Raw genomic sequence first — 25,391 nt, forward strand, 5'->3', positions numbered from 1 at the left:
GCCCGGGCTCGGAGCTCCTACCCCAGCGCGCGTCTGGCTTCTCTGCCGCCCTGGGCTGGAAGCCATTAGCGCCCTTCGGAGTCCTTGTCCTGCCCTCCCCTCGACCTGTGTAGAAGTGACCAGGACAGAGTGTCGGGAACGAGGGGGAGGGGCGCACGATGAATGACTTAGCTGAGGTCGTTATGAAACAGCTCACGGCGGTGAATCCTGTGACCAAAGTCTGCGGACAAGGACGCTGCACTGCGTTTTGCTAGGGAAGGTTCCGAGGACGGCTCCCCGGTGTTTAATGATGTACGCTACATTTAAACAAAGGGGATTCTGTAGATACCAGGGAATGAATGCTTTATTATATTCCGAGGAGTTTTTGTCCAGAGCAGATAAGATGAAATGCTGAAACCGGGTATGATGGCGCACGCCTTGTAATCCCACCACTCTAGGAGGCTGAGGCAGGAGGAGGATCCCAAGTTCGGAGGGAAGGGGAATGGGAAAAAAAAGAATCAAGATACGTCATGTACAGCCCCAGATTCCCTATGATGAACGTTATTGTGTACATCTAAAATATACCTAGGGCCAGGGAGATACACAGCGACACAGCGCCTGCCTTGCAATCGTGAGTTCCTGAGTTTGATTCCCAGTACCAAAAAAATAAAATAAAATATACCCATAAAATTATTTATCTTAAAAGAAAAGGCGGATCCCAAGTTCCAGAACAGCTTGTGCAGTTCCTACCTCAAAAACACAAAGAAAAATGGCTGGGAGATACAGTAATTTATTGCAAAGGCTCTAGGTTTAATCTCCTGTAGCGCAAAAAAGAAATGGTGAAAGAATTTCTTACAAACGTTCTTGGAGTCTAGACCAAGTAGGAGTGTGCGTAACCAACAGCCTGCCCCAGCTGTTAGCCATGTCTTGCTCTCTCGCCTTGGGCTTCCCCAATCGTCAGAATGCACTTTGCATCCTGTGAACTGGGCAGCTTTCACCGTTTAAAAATCCAGTCGGAGTGGCCTGTTCTTTCAAGGAACAAAACCCCATTGTTTTTGTTTTGGCCTTTTTGAGACAGGTCTCGCTGCGCAGTTCAGGCTGGCCTTGAACTCACTTTGTAGCCCAGGCTGGTCTCGATTTCGCAACAATCCTCCTGCCTCAGCTTCCTGAGTGCTGGGATTACAGGCATGCGCCACCACGCCCGGTGATGAAACTTACTTTTTTCGTACCAAGAATCGAATTCAGGACCTTGTGCTTGCCAGGCAGGCGCTTGTCCCGCTGAGCTATATCCCTGGGCCTCCCATTGATGTAGTGGTTAAACCAAACTCACTCTGATCTCCCCAGAAGGAAGGTCCTTGAGTGACTGACTCCCAGAGCCGAAGGAGGGGTTTCTTTCCTCATCTCCGGGGCATCTCGTACAGGCTTGATCGATACTGTAGCGCACTTGGAAGGTAGTAAATTTATAGTCGATCTTTTTCCCTGGGCTTCTTATAAAGGAACCCAATTTATACACCCTCTCAATACAGAGCGAGTAACTGGTGTTCAGCAAGTGGTTAGTTACAGCATGCCCAATCCTGAGCTGGTAGTGAAGATACACCATGTGCTCCACATTCCCGTCAGGGCCTTGGGTAGTCTACTACGCTCTAAACCTTTGCTCACTTCTTGATCTTCTCTGGAGATTCCTAAATTTGGCCAGGATATCAGATCTTCATATTAACCATAAAAAACTGTTGGCTAGAATTATTCTGTAATGCCATAACAGGTTTTGGTGGTTTTTTTTTTTTTCTTTCTCTCACATACCAACTACTTGTGTTTTTAAAAAAGTGCTGTTTTATGACAACTACGAACACTAAATCCTAGATCCGGCTATGTGATCTTGGACTTTTATGTGACTGTCCAAGAGGCTTAATCCACTAGAAATAAAAATGAAGAAAGTAATCAATATAGACCTGTTTGATATATCAGTAGCAAACAAAACTTAGTATTGTAGTCAGTGAAAAGCAGGATGGCCACTTGGGAGGCTGAGGCAGGAGGATCCTTAGGAGTTCGAGCCCAACCCAGGCTACAAGGTGACCTTAAGGCCAGTTTGAACTACATACCCAGACCCTATCTCCAAAATGACACACACACACACACACACACACACACACACACACACAGAGAGAGAGAGAGAAAAAAAAAAAACCGGAAAACAGGATGGCTATAAGCCTAGAAACAGCACTAGTAGGTTGGGGGAGGGACTGTTTAATGACCTACAAACAAGTTGCTCATAAACTACATATCAGGGATAATATAACATAAACTATGTTTGATTAACAGACTAGGATAATGTCAGAAAAGGAAGCCAGAGTTACCTTTTACAAGAGGATTTGTTAGTGATCATTCCAGTAGGAGGTTAGTTTAAAGGAGTTAGCAGACACAAGTAGCCCTTAAAAACTTTGAGCTGGGCCGGGTGGTGCACTTAATCCCAGCACTCAGGAGACTCAGACCTGAGCTACATAGTGAAACCATCTCAAACCTCCGGCTCTCATCTGCCTTCATTCTTGTTTTGACAAATTTCGAAGTAATCTGGTATATAAAGATAAATTCACATTCAGCAGATTCTAAATTTCGCCCAGGCCTGGTGGTGCACGCCTGTAATCCCAGCACTCAGGATTACTCATTGTGAGTTTGAGACTAGCTTGGGCTACAAAGTGAGCTCAAGGCCAGCCTGAACTGCGTAACAAGACCCTGTCTCAAAAAGACAAAAAAAAAAACAAAGCAAATTCCAAATTCATCAATTTACTCAATTCAAAAAACTGTAAGCATCTGCCTAGGTACTAGGTATACAGGCTTAATGACAATAAGCAAAATCCTTCCTTAATGGACCTTAATTCTCTTGGGGAAAAGTACAGCAAGAAATCCATGCACTGAGCCAGCCATGCGAAGATCCAGGGCAGAGCCACTTTGCTGGGCAGGAACCATCAAAGTTAGGAATGAGGTAGCCAGTGGGCCTGACTCAGTCCAGGCCGAGGAGCAGACCAGGAGGTGGAAGCCTGATCCTGGGGGCCTGCAGAGCTGTGGTTAAGGAACACAGTGTCCTGCGCACAGCCAAAGGAAAGCATGGCAGTCCCCTAACACAGTTCTCAGGAGAATGTAGTCGAGAAGCTTTGGCAGATGGCAGGTTGGTAGAAATAGCAAGCAAGTTGAGAAAGTGCTCCGGTTCAGTGCCAGACCTGCCGATACACTGGGCATGGATGTAGTGAGAGGAATCAAGGATGACTGGGATCTTCCTAGGCTGAAAAGTAGTTGAAATGCCATTAAGAGGAAGGTTAGGTTCAGGGGTGAAAAGTAATTCTTATAGAAGTTTCCTGTTAAGTGAACAAAAGGTGTCAACAGGCAGACAGATGAAAGACTGAAATTTGGGGGATCAGGACAGTGGCTGCGAACCTGTGGCACTTGTGCACTGAAAGCGCTATTGCAGTCACTGGATTAGGGTATTAGGCTTTGATTTGCTAACGGGAGTCATCACCATAAATGGTATTTAATGGAAACCCTTGATACACCTAGGAAGGTTCCATTCCAGAGAACGTTAAGGGCAGCAGCCAGGGGTCATGGCACACACCTATAATTTCAGCCCAGGAAGCTGAGGCAGGACTGCCACAAGTGAGAGGCCAGCGTGGTCCTCTTATCTCAAAGAACAAAAGGGGGAGCACAATATACAAGGTATGCAGCTGACAGCAGTAAAACACAAATGGCTGTTGACAGCCTCACCAAACATTGCCGTTTTAAGGCAACTAAAAGATTGAACAAAGCATTATAGCAACAGTGTATGCTGAGATAGAGTAAGATGGCTTTTACAAAGGGGGTGGGGTGTCTCCTAGACCACTACACAGCAGTGTTAGCTAGCGCTGAGGATAACTGCCTCCCTGAAGGGAGTTAAAGAATTGGGGGAGGGATAAATGCAGCACAGGAAAATAGGGTGGCAGCATGGGTGGCCAGGGCTCTCTAGCAAATCCCTGAACAGGCAGGAGACTCACTGCACATGTGCGGAAGACCACCTGTAAGATACTTCAGATGGCTCTTTGAAACAAGAATATGAGCACTGATACAAGTAGATTGAGGTACGGCTCCAATTTGATTTGCAAATTCTTGAACTTTTCTGAGTTCCAGCAAAGTGAGCTGGTAGTTTTCCTGTATTTAAGTTACCATTCCGTTTACCTCTGAAGGGTTAAATTTCCAACAAACTTGCAAAGCTCCTTAAAGGAATGCAGGAGAAGTGTTAATTCATGTTTTATGAAGAGAACTTCAGTTGAGTGGAGCATTTTAAGCAATTGTTTCCTGACCCTTTTCAGTTGTTTTTAAATCACTGCAAATGCTGAAAGCTGGTTCACTTGTTTCCTTTAGGAAGAGGTGGAGCACTATCTACCTGAGGGGAGTTGTGGCTTTAAGTCTATCACATCCTTCCCACATTTCAGTGCCCACTGCAGATAGACTTGGGCATTGAATCTTTCTCACTAGGTGTGTGACCTTTGGGAAATGCTCCTCCCACAAACTTGGGCTAACTGAAAGGTTGGATAGTGCATTTTGATAGCGGAAATGACAGGCATTTGGTGTCAGTTGTCAGTCTCTTCCTAGTGTTCTTCCAGCCTTTTACAAAAAACCCCCAAGTCTGCTCAGGGGTATCATAGAGACTGAAATTACGTGCTCCACTAGGTAAGATTTCTCAACCACAGGATCCTGACGTATTAGACCAGGTGGGTTCGTTTGGGGTGGGGCTGTGGACTGTATGTGGGGTATCTTCAAGCCAAGATTGTTACAGATCTACTGTAAACTTCCAAGTGCTCACATACCTGCTAGCTCACTCTAGTACCATTTCAATTGCATTTGGTATAAAGTGGCACTGGTAGCATTTTACATTGTGCCAAGAACGTCTGCAGGATGCAGTGTATCCCGGAACCACACATCTCTTATCACAGAAGGGAATCAAGGAACGCAGGACTCCTGAGGTGGGTGGTACTTCCTGTGCTGTGGCCACATCTTCTATAGTTGTTTATCATACCATATATGGTAACAGCTGCTCAGTGTCTAAGACCTGGTGAAATTAGTGCCTGAGTATCATCATGTTCCCAGACCCCAGCATCCAGCTCGTAGGGAAGTGGCTGCTTTGAGGATAAGGACGTTCACTGGTCTGGCTGGAGTAGAGCCCAGCATTCCTATCAGAACAGCCACCCCTGACCACATTATTCAGCTTTTAAAATCCCCCAGCCTTTTTATGTGGAGCTCTGCAGTGCACTGCCGAGCTTTGAGTTTGGAAGTGGTGGGTTAGTGATGCAGTCTTATGTGGGGAGAGGGGGAACAGGAAAAAAATGAAACAGAATGCAAGAGTGTGTAATTCTTACTTTAATAGGAACCAAGTCACATTTTGTCTTTGTCAGACACAATGGAGTTATCTTCATGTTTCAGCCTTTACTCTGACTTGTCTTTCACTGTCCTTTGTTCTGTGTACTTTTCCCTCCTAGGTTATCTCTTCACCCTACAGAATCATCCAGCTGCCTCACATTTTTTAAAGCAGTGGTGAAAACTTACAGTTAACGAAGTTCTAGAAAATATTTGCGTCATCATTTAAGTTTTCTGAGTTATTTTTAACAGTGCTGGGGATCCAACAGAGTGCCTTCCACAAGCTAAGAGAAGTGTCTTCCATGGAGACACAACCCAGGCCCTCTATGCTTTTTTTAGTAACAGAAACCCCATAGTCAAGCCTGCATAGTGGTGCACAACTGTGATCCCAGAACTCAGGAGAGGCTGAGATTGGGTGACTGCTGGGAGTTCAAAGCTACGTTACCTACCAAGATTGTGTCTCAAAAAACAAATTTCTGCCAGTCACAGACATGTCTATCAGACTGACAGACATCTGGTTGAACATACTAAGGAAAAGACAGTAAAATACAATTAAAACTGTACGGAGGTATTTTGCACTTGGAAAAATTTAATCCATTTCATTTTAGATTGAGGCCACAGAGATATAATAAGGTAGTGGCAGAGCTGATGCAAAAATTCACTCAGGATTGTCCTAGCTGTGGATTCCACATACTATCAATCTGGTTATTGAGATGCAACTTCATGTGACAGGCAGGGAAACTGAGGCCAGAGAAATACATTACCATGTTCATATTAACATGAAATGTTACAGCTGCCAAGACATATTTATCTAACACCAACAAAACCTGAAAACTTAAATTAACACTTTAATTATTACAAGCAAACATGGCTCAAATAACTTTTCATGTTTCCCAAATCACTGAATTTTTTTTCTTTCAGTGAAAAAGACAAAGTTCCCAAAGAAATTCACCAGAAGTTCATTTCCAAATCAGCTGATTAATGAGTTATGTCAGAATGCAAAGTTATACTACTGCTTAGGGCTTTCTGGTCAAATTTTCAAGGTTTCTAATGTATACATTTAATTATTACAATTATCAAACACAGTATTAACTGATTCACAGAGTTGTTGACTGGCATATATTCTAGTTTATTACCTTAAAATACAGTAAAGGAAACTGTTAGCACTGTAATCTTTGCTACATTACCTTGAACTAAAATAGTCTTGTTCAAATTGTTTTTTTTTTTTTTTTTAATCTAGCCCTTTAAACTCCTGGGAATTTTAGATGTTGAAAACATTCCCTGTGCACGGGATTCGGTATTGTATGGTTCACTAGGATCTGTCGTGGCTGGACTTGGATACTTTTTGTTAACTAGTGAGTATGTTTATTTCTTTATGCAAAATACCCTTTTTCTCTGTGGAAAAATTTTTCTAAGTGGAGTAACAATCTTATGTTAAGTATATTCTTAATAATTATGGTGGTTCTAATTCCTTATTTCTGACAGGCAGAATTAGAAGATCGTGTGATGTTGGCGTAGGAGGATTTATCATAGTGACTTTAGGATGCTGGTATGTTTGCCATCTATGCCAGAAAACCCAAGATCACAGTAGGTTGCCTAAGTCAAAAGCCTATGTACTTTTGAAAGAAATCTCATTGAGAGATTCACCCTCTGAAAATCTTAAGGACTTTTTAATGGAAATCCATCTTACAAGCAATAGTGCTGGAATGCCTTTGCCTTTAAATATTACATAAATATCCACATACCATATACTATGTTAGTTACTTGAACAAATCAGTAAATGACAACAGATGTTCCAATATCAATTTTTTACCTTTTTCCAGTCATTTCATCCCTGCTTGTTCTGCTGATGATTAATGTAAATTACGGGATAGGTCTCAAGATATGTAAGTTCTACAGCATTTCAAATAGCTAAATGGCAGAAATCCTCATTTTACATAGGTATAATTTGTTCATAGGTACTGACACTGAAACAGCATTCTACATTAGACCATTTGTACTTTAGTCTTCACATCTTCATCTGTAAGCATTTCAAAATTCTGTGATTATAAAGAATAGTATACATTAACAATTTATATTGTTTTATAAGGTTCCATTGCAGGTATAATTATGCAAAGGAAAGAATCCAGCAAAGAATTGCCAGAGAAGGAATGAAAAATAAGATTTTATATGAAAGCACCCACCTTGATCCTGAAAGAAAACAAAGCAACAGCAGCAACTGAGCAACTTGAACACAGAAAACCAAAACAGAACTCCTTGAAGTCAGTGTGAGCAGTGTTGGGATCAACTACACAGAGTATTTTATACATACAATCCGAAAGCCCTCAATGAGTAAATAAAGTATGTGTAAGCCACAGTCTGTCTTTTTCATACTTGTATGAAAACTTGCCAACTCATCCTGGCCCTTTACTGTCAGCTCAGTGTTGCGCTGTGTTACATACAGCAGATCTGCCACGCGTGCCTAAAGTATTAATACAATTTATTGACAATGTGATTCAGAATTATAAAGCCTACTGGAGATAAAGTTCCTTTGTATTAAGCAAAGAGTTTAATGTTGGATTTCAAGGAAGTTATTTCCCAGCCTTTTTTTTTGAGACAGGGTCTCACTATGCAGTTCAGGCTGGCCTTGAGCTCACGTTGTAGCCTGGGCTGGTCTCAAACTCCCAAGGCCTCCCAGGTGCTGGGATTATACGTGTGAGCTACCACACCTGGCCCAGCTGTATTTTTAAACTTGCCTTAAAAACAAAAAAAAAATTCACCTTAAATTTTTAGTTGCCCTGAATGCTTTTTAATGTAGGATTTTAATGAGTTTAGTTACAGTACATACAGTATAAATGTGTATTTTGGTATGAAAATGTTTGGTCAGAACTATGCATATTTTATTACCTTACTATAAGTAAGACACTTATAAAACTTTTTAAATAAAGGCACCAACATCAACCAAATCCCCAATATTAACTCATCCAGAAGCAATCTTCCTTTCTGTTGTGGTTTTAGTAAACACTACTTTTTAAGAAAATCTGTGCCATGCATCTATAGTCCCAGCTAAGGCTAAAGCAAGAGGATCGATTGACCTCCTGGGTCCTGGAATTCACGGGTAGCCTGGGCGACATACAGACCTCAAGAAATCTAAAGTATTAAAGAAGATGCTTAATATGCCGAGAATAGGACAAGAGCACTCAGCCACTGGTCTGATCGATTTGGTGTTTCACAGTAAGGAACAGACTGCAATTACTTTGTTTTGTATCCTTTCTCGAAGAGGGGCTTAGTCACACTAGAGGACATTTTGTGACTGTCACGGAGGGTTAGGGTACAGAGGCCATGTGGCTTACCAAATGCCACAACTATCAGTGAATGTTGCCAAACACATATTCTAACAAAAGTTGTACTGATTCTGATTTGGCAGCCACCAAAGGGAGGACTTGAACACTGATTTATTGTAAAAGAAAGTAATTATAAGATCTGCCAGCTCTTACTGGCACAGACCAACATGTAATATAGCCTATGTTATTCAAATTGGTCATGATTAAAAACGGGAAGGTTTGCCAGGCATCGTGGTGCACACCTGTAATCCCAGCGCTTTAGAGGCTGAGACAGGATTACTGCAAGTTCCCAGACAGCCTGGCTACACAGTGAGTTTAGGGCCAGCCTGCACTACATAGCAAGATCCTGTCTCAACATGGAAGCTCTTAAGAGGTAGCACTGCTTGATGGGGAAGAAATAAGCACTACTACTCAATCTTGACATTTTAATAAGCTAGGCATACGGGACACTTAAGACTCAGTTTACTAACATATAACGTGTAACCTCCAGGCAACTGGAGTAATCCAAAGCGTGTTCTAGCTCTTAACATACCACAATTCCATCTTACCCTGAGTAAGAGAAACCACTCGGCTGGTATAATTTCCAATGCCTTCATCATTTCACAAGCTTAGTTCACTTTCACAGCAGAATGACTGCACAAACTGAAGACCTGGGCAGAACAAAGTTACAATGTACTTAATTTAATTGCATTACTTTTTTGGGGGGGGTGGGGAGACAGGGTCTCGCTATGCAGTTCAGGCTGGCCTTAAGCTCACTTCGTAGCCCAGGCTGGCCTCAAACTTGCAACGATCCTCCTGCCTCAGCCTCCCTAGTGCTGGGATTACAGGCGTGCGCCACCACGCCCAGCTGCATTGCTTTAAAAATGTCATTACATACACATCATTGTATATACACACTCATTCCTCCTGAACATCCTCATGTTCCCAAATGGTCCTGATGCTTCTCATTGCTACTTTCCTGTATTTCCACCCTGCCACTCAACTGCAAATCTCAGCTAAGGGAGGTTTTGCCAACCCCCCCAGCTCATGACCAACCCCCCCCAGCTCATGACCTTTTCATCAGAATTCATGACTCCACTCAAATGCCTCATTCTGCTTGGAGTGCCTTTCCTCATCTAGCTCCATAAACTTCCATTCTTCTGCTTATTAACTTCGGGGGGGCGGGGTTGGGGAGTTAGCTCAGTGGCACAGCGCCTGCCTGGCAAGCATGAGGTTGTCAGTTCAATTCCCGGTACCGGTAAAAAAAAAAAACTGATTAAGTTTTGCCAAACGTGGTGGCCCACGCCTGTAATCCCTGCACTCGGGAGTTTGAGGCAGGAGGATTGTTGGGAGTTCGAGACCAGCCTGGGCTACAAAGTGGGCTCAAGGATGGCCTGAACCGCATAGTGAGACCCTGTCTCAAAAAGACTAAACAAATAAATAAATAAATAACTTCTAGTAACTACATTTTCACTTTTCCTTTAAGCTTCTCAGTCTTGTGCTTTCTCTCATAACATCAGCCGGCTCTTTCGGTGGCCAAGTAGTATATGCTACATTGTAGTAGCCCTTTTTCCCTGTACCCTGAGCTGGGGATTGAACCCAGGCCTTGGCACTGAGCCACACCCCAACCCCAACACCTTTTCTTTAGACAGGGTCTCATTTCTCACCATGCTGGACTTGAATTAAAAATCCTACTTTAACCTCCCAGTGTACTGGGATCTACCCAGACATGACACAGGCCTATAATCCCAGCACTTGGGAGGCTGAGGATGGGGGATCATTGTGAGAGACCAGCCTGGGCTACAAAGTGAGCTCAAGGCCAGCCTGAACGGCAAAGCCAGCCCGTCTCAAAAAAGACAAAAAAAAAAGTCAATGAACATTATATTGAATTATTAATGCTAATATACAGGATCCAATGTTGCCAATTTGCACTGCAAATTTTAAACTCTAAAAAGTAACATACCTTCCATATTCCCTTGGCAGCCTCCAGCACACTGCTTCCTTCATTGTTCCATTAATTCCGAAATCTCACACTAGGTGATATAGCAGTAGGTACCAGCTAAATAGCTGATCAAAATAGAATTGTAGTTATTAGTTTTGAAAACTTCTGGTAGCTTTTCTACAATACCTACTCTTATTAATCTTCCTAGCACTTTAAGCAATTTCCCCTTCCCTCACCCCTCCTCTTTTCTTGACTACTTGCTTTTCCACCTCAGTAAAGGGCCTCCGGGAATTTAAATTAGCAGCTCTTCTCTGATTTGTGATTTATATTGACTGAGTTTGGCAACAAGAGTTCTTGACTCCACTAGAACCATTATTTGATTTGCAAGCATCTCTTTAGTCTACGTACCTCTAACTCCATCGCTGGTTTCCCTTTGCTTCGATTATATAATGCGAGGAGGTCTATATAATAAATTCAGGATTCCTGTTTATGCACTTTCAGCAAAGAGTTAGGGATCAAACAGGGTTTGAATCCTCCTATTCCTAGATAAAAATCTGTGACGGGGTCAAGCCACCCCTTTAAAAGTCATGTTAAAATATATACTATTCTTTGGGTAAGCAGACCTTAATGAGCAAAGTACAAAAATCAAAACGATTGCTGTAATTCTTATTTGTAGCAGTTCTCTAGAATAAAATACTTTGGAAGCATCTTAAAATAGTCTAGTAAGTATCAAATCAGGTCAATATGCCATTATCACTACCCAAATACTGGTATTTCCACACAGCTTATTTTATACAGTAAGAACTTAAACTTTTTTAAAGGGAAACAGCTGGGATAAGAAAAAATTTTATTATGAATATATTCTTCAAAGTATTGCACTTTAAGTTCGTAATATGAGCACTACTGCTATGTTGCAAATATTTGAGTGCTTTTCAACCATTTTATTCACTAAGGATGCCATTACATTATTTTCACCTTAAGACTACCACTGATTACTGTAACAGATGCTTTTTTAAGACTCCAGTCTTAAAAGATCTTTCAATGTACAGAGCAAGTCAATGAGTGGTAACTCTTCCACATTTTTTCTAGCAGTTAATGTCCCGTAAACCACCCATCAAAGGGCAAGCCCTTAGTTGGTATCAAAATAATCTCTGTATATACACCTTTTATAAAAGATGAGTTTCCATAGAAATGGTTCTTCCACTATACCATGAAGACAAGTGAAAAGGTATGCTTTACCACATAAATTCAATGCTTACTTTTGAAACTTTGTTTTTCTAGTTTCATGTTTTTTCCTAATGAACAGAAATGGTTATGAAACCTTGAGCTGCCCGCTCTTTAGAAGCCATGAGGGTTGCCTTCAGAGGCTATAACGCAGAGTTAAATGTTGATACCTACAGTTATTACACCTGCACCCAAGTCCTCTCATTTTGATCTAAAAACATTATTCTGGAACAGGTAGTAGGAAAAATTAATTTCCTAAGTATCAAAGTCAGATTTACAGATTACATGCTCTGGACTGGCATCATCAGAGCTACACCACAATCTTCCCACCTGTCAGTCTGTCAGACTTTACTTCCCAACTGACTTTATACTTTTAATGCTAGAATTTACTTTATGCTTCATTACCCAAAAGGAGCTCAATCTGTTTTCCAGATATTCTATAGCAGTTTACGTATAAATCCAGAGAAGATTTTGGGGAAACAAAGACAAAGTTATTCTACTCATTGTTTTACATTAGAACTCAAAAAGTTTTTATTTCATCTCTAATGTCAGGGAGCATAGTATTTATACAAAGTTATATGGAAGGTCATCCAACTGTAGAGAGGACACCAATACTCGGTGCAGGTATGCAAGCAAAGGAACAATCAGAAAACTTGTTTTTCTCTTACTGAGAATCTGTCCATCTGCTTACCAATTTTTCCCATCTTTAAAAATAAATTTTATCGACAGTGATCCTAGAACCCTAACATAACAACTGTTAAATATACAATTAATTTGGAATACCTATTAGAATCACTGGAACACATTTAGTTGGGCCCTTTTACTCTTCCACACAGCACATTCACATGGACAGACTAAGGAAAAGGAGATGAAATTTAAATCAGCATATTTTTTGCTTTATTACTTTTCAAAGAAAAAAAAGTACACTGGAAACTTTTGTTCTTGTACTTGTCCATAAACTCTCCCTTAATAGCTCGAATGTTAGTTGTCAAATAAACTGTAATCACTTAATAATTTTATCTTGTCTATGCTTTTGCAGTATTTATAGCACATAAGCTAGACACTATTGGTCATCTCTTTGTTCTGGCAACTTACGATTTTTGACTGGTATTAGTGTAGTAAGGTTTTAAGTGCTTACCAAGTACAATGCATTCTACCGTGTCTAATATCATGGAGTGGGCCTATCGAAGGATAAAGCAGGAAAGAATACGCTACGAATAGTTCAGTATTTGTCAACAGATACTGTACTATGCCAGCTCCAGTCTGCGATCCATGAAGAACTTCCAGTATTACTCATTATCAAACTGAACACCTCCATGAGTTGATTATGCATTGGCAAGCAATGACTAATGGTGCAAAGAACTACATCTTTCTCTAACACTTGTTCCTAGACTTGTACTACTAGTCCAGACTGTCATTAATTATCCTCATCACTTTCAACTACTGTACAGAATTTTCTCACACCCAGATTCAGCTGTTTCAAAGCAAAACCCTGTGTTGTCAAGATGCAGGTATAAGCGTGAATCTTGGCATGAAAATGGATTAACAAATTTTCTGGGCTTACACTCTTAGGCAAATAAGATGGCTACAAATTAAGTGTCTTAAGTCTTCTATCCTAATGGCATAGTGATAGGTGTCCTACAAGTTCATCTAGATTCTAATAAACTGGCCTACCAACATTGGGTTGCAATCACAAGTGACTCCACAAAATATCTGGTGTTATGTTGTCTGAATCCTACGTTAACTTCATGAATGTAACCCCTCCATCAATTCCCAACCTACTATACTATACAAATGAAGTGCAAGGGCAACTATTCAATCACCTGTATTTTTGGTCAACTGGCAAGGATAGGAAAGCGTTAAGTACAGTCTTTTTAAGCTACTTCCCATTAAGCTCTGAGGTCCTATTGCTTTGCAGATTTGATACCATCCTAGGTGTTAACACCAAATAAACTAGCATACACAAGTACTTGGACATCCCTACTTTTCAATGCTTTCCTACCCAAATGCACTTAAAAAAAAAAAAAAAAATGCGTACTACTTCAATCGGCACATTTTCAAAAATAAAAACTGAGGGTTAATAAGACACATAGGTCCACTCTATGAGTTGCTAGACAAAGTACTTTTGTCTTACGAACATGCACTTGTGGTACTACTAAACAAAAAGCAGGATGACTAAAACCCCAAAAGCAACGAACTGGCTAGATGTACCATCACTGTATTTTAACAAGGAATAGCAGCTATGGCCAAAAACTAAAACTTCCAAGCTGAAAAGCATCCAAGGAACAAAAATTCTCCACATAAAAAGTATTGCAATTTGTTTTCATCAAGTTTAGGCAACTGACACAAGATTTGTAACTATCAAATCCTAAGTTTAAATTTTAAGAATTTTAGGGAAAAAAGGGCTTTGGATAAAGTACTGGGTTCACTATTTACTAGGGGAAACTCATCTTCATATGGTGGAGGTGGTAGACATTACATTCTCATGCAAGTCACTCTTAAAAAATTTTTTTTAGTTATGTGTAGAATTCATGGGATATCTACTTCTTAATCAAATACATTCTCATAGATCTGAACTCGGTCTTTATTATCTGCATGTATGTTGTTACCTAAAAAACTATTAATACTATTTTTTTGTGCAGTGGAACACATTGCAGACATTCTACAATAAAAAGGCCATTTGTTAGTGAACAAGTTCATATAAAAATGTCAATTCCGTAACTCAGGACATTTTAAATACGGAGCAGCATCTGTTCATGAGTGTAAAATTCCCAGGTGAAAAATAATTCAAACTACCATTAGCTGTGTTTCCCAGAATCATTCTAAGAAAATTAAGACTGCTTCTTTTTGTTTGGTTTAACTCAACTCGATCAAACTGCCTCAAGCTTCATTCTGCTGTGTATTATGAATGACCATAAGCTGATGACTTCTGTTCTTACAATTCAGAGCCGAAGGCCAGCAATAAATTTTACAGTATTTGTAGTTATCCTATCTTTTAGTAGTGTCTTCTTCCCTATTCAGCTATTTGTATTCCCGAGTTGAACATGCTAGTCAAGTGCTGTTATCACTGAGCCATACCCCCAGTCTCCTACCCCATTTAAGGGTTTAGCATGAACCCACTTTGAACTCAAAGCAGTTTTTTTCTCTACGATCAGTTCGAACTAAATGTGCTTCTGAATGTTTTCCACAGGGGTGAGGGGTGACAGGCACAAAGAAACCAACTCTCCGTAAACATTCTGCCAAAACTTAGCTTTTCTAGAATTTATCTTTGCTTGCTATTTAGCTTGTTTAGTTCTGTTTTGTGGGGTAAAACAGGTTCTTACTATGGTAGTTCAGGTTAGCCTTGAACTCACTATGTAGCCTAGGTTGGCCTCCAACTCGTGGGGAGCTTTCTGCCTCTGCTTCCCAAGTACTGGGATTACAGGCATATGCTACCATGTCCAGCCACTTTTCTGAATTTAAGAACTTCCTAAGGTTATTTCTTTCACAAGCGCAGACAGCACTCATCATGAGACTGCTTTTAATTGTAAAATGTCCAGGGAGCTTTTATCTATTCTATCATCACCCCATCTCCACAAATGTTTGGGTAATCTAGGAATGTTGACCTAACTAGTAGTATTTGACCATTATTTTTCTGTTGCAATTGTGGATACGAATTTATTAAGCAAATCTGAGCTGGAAGGTGTACCCAAGGTTTTTATAAGGCACAAATGGAAACTGTGTAACACCTACATGCTGATTAAGATGAGCAGGTATACAAAATCCTAATGTACACTCAAAAGTAATTCATGCCAGTGGTTGCTACCAAGTTAACTGCTAAAGACAAAAACCTATGGACGCTACCTTGTATGGTTAATTTTCAGGGTAATTAGCCTTTGTTTCAATGTCAACTAGACCTACATCACCTACCTACACCATCACCTACAACTCAACTCAGCTTGTAAGAAAATTCCTATGAGTATGAACTCAAGTTAAGTATCTGATTTTCAATGGCTAAGACAAAATTCTGAACAATCACACAGCAAACCTGAACTTACCAGAAGCAACCTGAAAACAAAATACTAGACTGAAGTCAAATTTTAGTTCTACAGTTTGACTCCTGATTCCTCACTTCAGTGAGGATCCTTGAGAAGATTAAGTGTTCTGTGCAAACCCAATATAATTACAATAGGGGATCTAATGTTATCACATAGCTACAGTTAAGTTAGCAGTGTTGTGTAGTAGTGAAATCAATGACTGGCTTGAATGATGGCTTCTAAAAGCATCTGTTCCCAGAGTTTCATGTATCATATATATGTATATAAAATTATCAGTTGAGGACAGCTGTCAGCATTTTGTAAAGATAATACAGTGAGTGTTAACTTCTCCCAGCCAGTATACCTTTTCCCCTCAATTAAATGTTAAAAGCCGTCTGGGGGGGAGGGGAAGGGAAGAATTCAACTTAAGTATAAAATCAACTGTCAATACACATTTAAGTTTTTAAAACCTAAATGTTCTAAGTACAGAATAAAGAATAAGCTGTCCAGAAAGCACACACTTAAAATTTCTCCTCTTGGGAGTTGTATAAAGGGATTTTGAACCTTGATGGCGAGAATCCCAAAACAAGAGTAAAATGAATTCTTTTTATTGCAAACAAACGTCTAAATTAATTTCTCCACCCACTTTCTTTAGAAAGAAAAAGGAAATCAGCAGGCTAAGGAGATACCCATTCAAGAACTGACATGATTAAAAATTAAGATATAAATGGGTGACTCACAATTTCATTAGCTTACAAAGATGGTGGAGTTAACTACTACAAGCACACTAGTTATACAGTATTTTGTGGGAGAAGGGCATACAGACATAGCTAACTTCATATAGATCCCATTAGACAACTGGATTTACAACAAGTTTTTTTAATAAGAAATGGGCAAAGCCAGCTTTCTTTTCAGAATCAAAATGCAGAACAAATGGAAAAATTATGGTATTTAACCTTCACAAGTATGAGCCTCCACAAATAATGCAACCAAGTTTTACATTTTTAACAGCCCTTCTACATACACTCCATCTTCTCCATTTCAGTTCCAAGTTTTATCTTCGTTACCAATTATGCCAATTCTATTGTTTTTCACACAGAAGGAACCTTCCCAGATTTTGTCGGAGATTACTACTTAGCTTACCCCCTCCACTACTACCCCAAAAAAGCTACAGAGAGGATGGAGTGTAATATGAGCAGTACAGAGTCTTATGCAATTCATGAGGACCAGTTAGTCCTTCCATGAATCTGGTTGCTAACATTTCTATTATATTGTGACAATGACTCCCGACTGTTATTCTCTGTGAGAAATGGGGGGAGTAAATTCTTAATAAAAGACACCAGGTACAAAGCAACATTTTACTTTTGTTGTGATAAAAAAAAAAGTCACATTTTACAGATAAAATGTAGAACCCTGAAATACTGACACATTCTCTTATCGTGCACAATGCTGAGGTTCTCTTACGATTCACTTTAAAACTGCAATTAAAAATGTACAAAAAAGAAAAGAAAAAAAAAAATCAACCCACAAAGCTTCTAAAAAAGGAACCCGCAGGCACTTCCTCTTGTGGAATGTTTAAAAAGTTAGCCTACTAAAGAAAACAGTCGACTTCTTGTGAAGGTTTTGGAGAAATATGTATCAGTTCGTTTTATTTGGGTATTCAATAATATCCTTGGTGATAATGCTGACTCCATGGCTTCTGACCCCAGAATTGCTGTAAGAGAAAATTTTTTTTTTAAAGAAAAAAACATCAATAAGCCACTCAAACTGCTTTTAGGAAATGACAATGAATCTAATTCACAGTAACTGCTGCAAATAAATTTATACTTGTCATACCTCTGATTTCTATCAAACCAGATTATTTTAATAGCCCAATATTTATCAATACACATTACAAAAGGAAATTCAACTTGGTTAGTTTACACAATTAAAGCTAGCAGTAAAAAGAACAAGATGTATTACACATTACTTTATTATGAAAATCTTAAGTTAGAACACCTCCAACCTATTTATGGCTACAGATAAAACACAATCCACACCTTGCTCTCTTAACATTTATACACTTCAATCTCTGGACAAGGTCTTTTTCAAGACTTTATAATTAATGTACATAATCACATGAGAAATTACTTACACCCTGCTGCCACTGGTTGTAGCCCTGAGATTGATTTTTGTAGCCACGATTGTTTCCTCGTCCTCTGAAGTTCTATGAAAAAGGAAAAAAGTCTTTTAGGAACTCTGAACCCCCGAGTTTATCATGCTTGTAGAGATACAATGGGAGAGAGGCGGTAACAGGTATTAGATACCACACTTGGTGGGGGCGTGGGGCAGAAACCCTAGGCATTTTCTGGTAGTTTCTCAGTTATTTCAATTTTTTTACATTACAAATCCAGCTTTAATGGTTGCTAGTTAGAACACCTGAAAAGCAAATGGACTCATTTTGCTATTACTAGGTTTAACTTTTGTTTGTCAACGCACACACTCTTTAGTTCACTGAGATTCTACAACATAAGCATACCACCTTCCAGACTAAATTACATGGGTCATTATTAGTCCTTCCAGACACCTTGCCTCATTACCTGGTTATAGTTCCCTCTGTTAGGCATTCCACCTCTGTTGTAGTTCCCTCTGTTTGAATAGCCGCCTCGGCCAGGAAAAACAGGGCCACGAGGGTATGGATAACCAATTCCACCACTTCCACCACCGCCGCCACCTCTCTGAGGCATATTGCCCCTTCTATTATAACCACCACGGTTCCCAGGAGCTGAAAAACAAGGAATATTCAGTTTAATTGTATTGTACCTACTTACATAATATTGGGTTCTTTCCACGGCCATGCCCAATCTTCTTTTTAATTGCAAAATGACAACAAAATTAATGTTTAATTTTAACCATTCATACACACCCAGGTTATGTTTAGAATTTAAGATCTTAAAACTTGCCTCCCCCTCTGAAGTTTCCACCACGCATATTGAATCCTCCACGTCCTCTATGGCCACCACCTCTGTTAAACTGGTTTTTGCCACTCTTATTTTTATTGCTCTTCTTTGAGCCAGTGTTCTGTTTCTTTTCTGGTGGAAGTGCCTTTTTGCTTTCTTCCTTATATTGCTCCAGAAGTTTCTGGGCTTCTTCTTTCTGAAGTTCAACATAGGTTATTTCATCAAAGCATTCAGCCACCTCTGGCAGGGTAAAGTTTCCTGCAGGGAATAAAGTCAAACTTAACTTCGGCACTTCCTAAAGTATCTACAATCTTAAAACTCCTAATTCCTGAAAATGGCTCCAGTTCCTTTAAACAGACTACTGTAATACCTAAAGGTTTTTAATGACGTTTTCCTTAAAAAAAACAAAAAAACCAGAATGAGCCAAACACATTCATTCACATGTACCAAGAGTTAATATAACTCCTCAAATAGTCCAGTCTTACTAGTAAAACTGTTAGTTTTTAGAATATAAATCACAGGAAGGCTGGGCGTGCACCCGTAATCCCAGCACTTGGGAGGCTGAGGCAGAAGGACCACTGAGTGTTCAAGGCCAGCCTGGGTGACAAAGTGAGTTCAAGACCAGTCTGAACAGCAGAGTAAAACCCTGTCTCAAAAAAAAAAAAAAAAAAAGGTCACAGGAAAAGACTTAAAAGGTAATGAAAATAAATTTCATGCCTTTCATTTTGAGGACTGCATGCTCTGGCAGGTCTTTTCCCTCTACTTCTGCTTTCTTCTGTGTTCTCTGTTTATAGTCTTCATCTTTTGGGCAAACTACAACAGCTTTTCGCTGGAAGCCTGCAAACAGGCACATTTTTCTTCTCTGGGCAGCAGCAGACACATTTGTCTTGGGAAAAAAATTAAAAGTTTGTAATTGTAAACATTTCTCCTATACCACATCAGTTCACACTGTTCAGTTTCAAAACGGTAAGAGCTTACCTGATCCAGAATGAAATTCCGCTTCTTGCGGGCAGCAATCTCAATGAACTTTCCAAGACACTGTGGAGCTCGCTGCAACAGTGTGTTCAGCTTTCCAGTATCTGCCATTTGCTTCTTAAAACCTGCCACCTATTTTTAAAAGTTTAAATTCTTAAACTTTTGAAGACTTAAATTACACATTTAATACTTGCTATCTTCATAGAAAAGGTGTGACATTTTATGTCTTTTTCCGTACTGCTACCAAATAACTCTAGCCAGGTGTGTTGGCACACACCTGTAATTCCCAGCATTCAAGACTGGGGCTGGAGAATCCCGAATTTGAGGTTAGCCAGTATCTCTTTACCATGTAACAATATGCTATTCAAAAAGTATTTAATTTTTCACTTCTGGATGGTTCTTCACTATATCCAGAAGACTATTCGCCTACAGAGTTTACTTTATCCAATGTACAGTAGTTTTGCTCTTATTCCAATGCCAGATATCAAAACAGAAAAGACAACAAGGCAAAGATATTATCTACAATACTTCCTCCTCATCTTTTGTTTTGGCAGGGCTGGAGCCTGAACCCAAAGTCTCAAACATGCTAACCAGTCCTATCCCTGAGCTACATCCTCCTTTCCCTTCTGGTCTACATCAAATCATATTTTACTTACCATCATTTTGTCCATAATGGTATTTGTTCCAAGAATGTTGTATTTACCAGGATTTTCAGCTGCATGTTTAGTAACCCAAGTAGTTTTTCCAGCTCCTGGCAAGCCAATCATCATCACAACCTACAGTAGGAAATATTTCACAATTTAGAGACCACCTAATATTCTTTGAACATTTTTAACCTTAACGAGAAGCTAGTTTAAAAATCCAAATTAGCAGACCACACATGACTGGAATTTGTAGGAAGCTACACACAACCACAAGGGGAAGAGATAATTAAAAAAAAAAAATCACTTAGCATTTCTAAATGTTATTTCTACCAAAAGCCATCTTCAAATGCTTCACACTTTTCAAGGAAAAAAAAAAAAATGTAACTTACTTCACAATCTTTCTTCTCTTCAGGCCCCTTTGGTCCTCTTACTCGATCCTCTAAGGGGACATTTTGAATAAAAGTATAGTCTTCAGGTATTGGAAAATATGGCTTTTCCTTCTGACCAAAATTAAATTCAACTGCACAGTTGTGGCAGAGAACATGTGGGAAGAGTGGTCGCCCAGCAAGAACTTCCTTGCTAATTTTGAAGGCAACACCAAGATCTTGTCCATTCTTAGCATAGGAAAGTTCTACTTCATCACTTTCAAAGTTCTGTTAAGTAAGGAAAAAAAAAATTAAAAGTAAGCTTATCTTACAGCGTATGTATTTGTCAAATGCTAAAAACCTGGTGGTGGTAATAACGAAAGACAGGTATCCAGAATCAGCACACTGCCCTAAAAAATGGGAGTATTTCAACTTTACATTTAATAATTTTTAGTCAAAATGCGTTAGTGATTTCTTCCTCAAAACAATCTGTGATGTTCCCAGTTCACCTAACATAGTCTGTAATCCAAAGCTAGGGCCTGTTATCTACACTAATAGTGCTTTAAAAACATTCCTCAATGTAGCTAATAACTTGTCATTTATACAGATTCTCAGGTGTAACTTACAGCAAAACAAGTAATCACATCATTTTCATCAAACTTTTCTCCATAATCTTCTGTCTCACAGTTGCATGTTTTTATTCCTTTTAGAGAATATCCATAAGAAAATTCTTCTTCACCTAAAAAAATAACTTTTATGAAGTCAATGTCTTAAAACACTCAGAAGACTCACCTATTTGACTGTTACTATTTCAAATATGGGGCACAAGAGAAGCAGTGTGTATAATGTAATTATCTTTGACTTACTACCCCTATCAGACATAGAATTGGTGAAAGCTGTGCGGGATAAAACATACAAAGCTATAGCAAACATACTACATGTTGCTAGAAGACGATTTCAACTGTTTTGTAACTTCAGAGAGCACAGTGGGACAGAAACTAAAACTTAGCATGTGCCTATTACATAGCTTTTACTCATCTGCAAAGCACTAAAACTAGCTTAGAAATTGGTTAAGGCTTAAAATGCTCTCTGTAACATTTCTGAGTCCACAGGAATCAACTGGAAACTTTACCAAGCAACATTCCACTTGTGGTTAGTGACCATCCAATCCGAACTTCATGTATATCAATATCTTTTGTATATAAATGCCTTACTGGGATCTTCTCTGTAACCTGAAATTCAAATCATTCAACAATTAAATTGTAAATCAAGGAAGGTAAACCCTTCAACTCTGGCTTGTCTTACTGGGCCTTGTCCTAATGCTTGCCTTGCTATTAATACAGGAGAAGTCTACATCTAATCTTTCCAAGTGCCACCCCCATCATTTACAAGACTGTCAGACTAATGGAAGCACTTAGAACTCAAACATGAAGCTTTAAGACTTAAACACTTTAAATTCAAGTTAAATTTGCACCTTATACTCAAAGTATACATTACATGCTCTTTTCTGACAAAACCAAACTTACAAGCTTTTCTTAAGAGGAAAAAAAAAAAAAGCCAAAAACCCTTGGCCTTTCTTAGCAACTACTATAAAAAAGGAGTACTCTAAATACAAAATGGGCTGGCTCTGTACAGCAAGTTCTGATTTTACAAACTTAACTGTTAAAAAATGTTTTAAGCCTTTCTAAAACTTCAAATGAAAAAGGGTCTCAAAAAAAAAAAAAAAAAAAAAAAATCACAAAACTGCATTTACCTTCATCTCAAAACAGACTTTGCCTTTTGACACACCATAAGAGGCCCTTCCTCCAGCCCAAAGAAAAGCAAAGCTCTCCATAGTAAGGGAAGAAGCACTGAGGCGATCTCTTGATATTTTAAAATGTAGATCACAATTATCTGTAATCAAATACCATATTATTCTTTTGACATCCAACGTATTATGCTACGTAGATAAAACTTGCTTATTAAATTTTCACATGTATTTTTTATGCTGCATAGAACAGTGTTAAGATCATGCTTTTCCAATTTTTCCTTTAATCCCCACTCCCACACCAAGCCACTTCTTGCTCAATTACATAGGAAGAGTAAAACTGCCTATTAAATTAAACACCAAAATACATGTGTCTTAAGCATGTAAAATAATCAAGACAATGGGACATTAATACATACCTGCTCTGCTCTTTACCTTGGTTTAGAGGCAAGCAGTAGAGGATAGCAGGAAATCAAAGTGAAGCATGCCAGAACCAGGTAGAATTTACCAGTGCCACAATAAGACTGAAGGGAGGCGGCCATGACCAAATCGTTTTAAAATAGGAGCATGAGCTGTTGTTAATCCTGCACTCTGTAACTTAATACCAAAGTTCTGGGTCCTCAATTTTTTTCTAAAACTTGTGAATACAGCAGTCTCAACCTACAAACCTAGCTGTCCAGAACTGTTACTACTATGGCACTTTAGGTTCCCCTTCCACAAGCTTGCCGGTTTTATCAATTAAGGATTAACTTCTTCCTGGATTATCCAAATCCAAAGCATTTTTAGCTACCTTTAGGTCACTAGCTGATTAACATACACCTTCTCAAGCGTTCTTAACTTAGTAAACAGCTAAATTCTAAATCGTTAGAATGCGGTTTACTTTGTATTAGTGAAAAATCAAATATAAACTTAGAATTCTCAAATAAGCTTTGCTCTTGAAGTTCTCAAACACTGACAGAATTTTCAACTTAACCATTTCTTTAAACCCACTACTGCACTTAACATTGGTATTCCTAGCAGATTTGTACTAAAAACTGATTTAACAGTGGCAATATTAACCTCGAGAGTCACTGCTTCCTTCATCATGCTGCCAATACCTAGCAGTTTCATACTTAATCAACTGAATTTAACCTAAAACTCTTGAACTACTTTTCCATGTTTTATAGATGTGAATGAAAGCACTTTGCACAAGGAAATGTAAGGCTCTAAGCTTCAACTCCTTCTAACAGAACAAGTTGACACCTTACCTTAATCTTCAAGCACTTTTTTCTACACTGCTCTACTCATTACACTGAAAAGTTTTGCGTTCCATTCAAATACTAAACCAATGTAACTTTTTATGTTTAAAAAACACAAATCTGACAGCCAAGGCCTATTAGGAGGTTTGCAATACTTCCTCATAATTGCAACCCAACTGGGTAAAGTAGTAGTATTTACAGCGCTGCCATTGATACCATTCGCTGCTGAAGAAAGCTAGTGGCCCAGTGATAGCCCACTGCTGCTGCCCCAGGTCTTTGGAAGAAATCAACTTATGTTAAAGCAGCAGCTACTGAACTGGAATTGAGAACAGAAGAGCAGTTATTGATAAAATATTATTACAATCTTTCAGAATAGGGAATATACTTGTGTGCTAATGGGAGAAAATATTGGTAAATATTTAGCGCAAACAGCTCACTTAATACTTAATTCCACAAGAAATGTAATGACTACTGCAGAAGCCTTATTATAAGGACAAGACACGTAGTTTTACAAGTTTCCGTTAGCTACAGTCAAACAAAGGCATTAAGTTTACATCCCTAACAATAAGAATTCTCAAGTCACAAAAATATCAAATTGCCAGAGCCTGTGAGATTATCATCATAACTGAAACCATACCAAATATTAAACTACTACTGGAATCTGAACGTAAGTCATCGTTTTCCTGCCTCGTTAAAGGCTACCCTACGTTTTCCCCATTAGTTGAATGTACTGTTCTCTAACAATGTGGAACCATAAAAACCGCTGCGTTTGTAAGGAGGGGAGAATCGGCTTCACTTACAAGTATCAAGACAAACCACTGTGTCATCGAAGTGCTCATCTTCTTCTTCAACAGGTGGCTGAGGAGATTTGGCTCTGAAAGACAGAAACGTCTCCTGACACCAGCTCTTTCCCCGACCCGCGAGGAGTGGGTGACAGGCGCAACTAGGCTGGCATCCTGTACCTGCTGTACTTGTTTTCCTCGATGTACTCAAAGTATCCTCGGCCATGATCTTCGCGAGGTCTTTTAACCCCTCTCTTTTTATCTCCGCCTTTCTGCTCTGTTTTGCCATCTCCTACAACACACAATAGCCCTTTAAGAAGCCAAGCCGCGAATCTAGCGCAGACATCCGAGAAGTCAAGACGGCGAGGACAAAAAAAAAAAAAAAAAAGAAACCCGAAGAGCACCTTTTCTGTCTCAAAACGGAAAAAAACCTAAGTGTACCCTGCAAGTGCTTCTGTACTGATTTTTCAATCGACGAACTATACGTGATTTCAAAGAACAATCAGAGCAGACGAGTGCTGGAGCTAGTGACGCAGTCTAAAGATAGGCCGCTCACTCCGCCAGGCCGCGGATGGTTCGAGAAAGCCCAAGAAAAAGAGCGCGGCCGGCCGCGGCCCACGTGCACGCCGGCCCGCGCGCGGGGGAGGGGCCGCCTCCCCCGCTCCCCTCCCCCACCGGCCGCGCGCCGCCGCCGCCGCATTGTACTGATCTTCCGCCGCTCTCCGCGCCAGCGCCGCCCGCCGGAAGTGACGTCACGCCGAGCCCCTGCGCTCCTTGCACAATACCGCGGCGAGGAGCCGCCAAAGCGCGCCCGCCCCGGGACCTCGGGCTTCTCCCCTCCCCTCCCCTCCCCCCCGAG

At 39.8% G+C, this 25,391-nt stretch overlaps 2 protein-coding genes across 3 annotated transcripts in view; one reads left to right on the top strand and one right to left on the bottom strand.

Annotated features, from left to right (window-relative positions):
- LOC102016346 (cytochrome c oxidase protein 20 homolog) overlaps positions 1 to 7,714 on the top strand; it is a gene marked incomplete in the record, with an annotated part of 8,414 nt that extends 700 nt beyond the window's left edge. Inside the window, 3 exon segments of the mRNA XM_013520397.1 lie at positions 6,599 to 6,713; positions 6,844 to 6,907; positions 7,448 to 7,714. Of these exon segments, the coding sequence (XP_013375851.1) occupies positions 6,599 to 6,713; positions 6,844 to 6,907; positions 7,448 to 7,580 (312 nt within the window).
- Hnrnpu (heterogeneous nuclear ribonucleoprotein U (scaffold attachment factor A)) overlaps positions 5,344 to 25,391 on the bottom strand; it is a 21,286-nt gene continuing 1,238 nt past the window's right edge. Inside the window, exons 2-16 of one of the 2 annotated variants that reach the window (XM_005374785.2) lie at positions 24,713 to 24,824; positions 24,551 to 24,624; positions 22,519 to 22,658; positions 21,898 to 21,997; positions 21,392 to 21,504; positions 20,790 to 21,053; positions 20,413 to 20,532; positions 19,760 to 19,888; positions 19,499 to 19,667; positions 18,785 to 19,039; positions 18,422 to 18,606; positions 17,977 to 18,048; positions 10,624 to 17,556; positions 9,230 to 9,331; positions 5,344 to 7,397 (exon numbers count right to left, since the gene is read on the bottom strand). In XM_005374785.2, coding sequence (XP_005374842.1) covers positions 17,503 to 17,556; positions 17,977 to 18,048; positions 18,422 to 18,606; positions 18,785 to 19,039; positions 19,499 to 19,667; positions 19,760 to 19,888; positions 20,413 to 20,532; positions 20,790 to 21,053; positions 21,392 to 21,504; positions 21,898 to 21,997; positions 22,519 to 22,658; positions 24,551 to 24,624; positions 24,713 to 24,824 — 1,787 coding nt within the window. In that variant the 3' untranslated portion in view covers positions 5,344 to 7,397; positions 9,230 to 9,331; positions 10,624 to 17,502. Of the gene's footprint in view, positions 7,398 to 9,229; positions 9,332 to 10,623; positions 17,557 to 17,976; positions 18,049 to 18,421; positions 18,607 to 18,784; positions 19,040 to 19,498; positions 19,668 to 19,759; positions 19,889 to 20,412; positions 20,533 to 20,789; positions 21,054 to 21,391; positions 21,505 to 21,897; positions 21,998 to 22,518; positions 22,659 to 24,550; positions 24,625 to 24,712; positions 24,825 to 25,391 lie in introns of those variants that run through there. The other variant, XM_005374787.2, reaches the window with a different exon arrangement.

This window comes from Chinchilla lanigera, unplaced genomic scaffold (assembly GCF_000276665.1).
Source record: "Chinchilla lanigera isolate Chin_1 unplaced genomic scaffold, ChiLan1.0 scaffold00005, whole genome shotgun sequence".
In the NCBI taxonomy this organism is placed as follows: domain Eukaryota; kingdom Metazoa; phylum Chordata; class Mammalia; order Rodentia; family Chinchillidae; genus Chinchilla; species Chinchilla lanigera.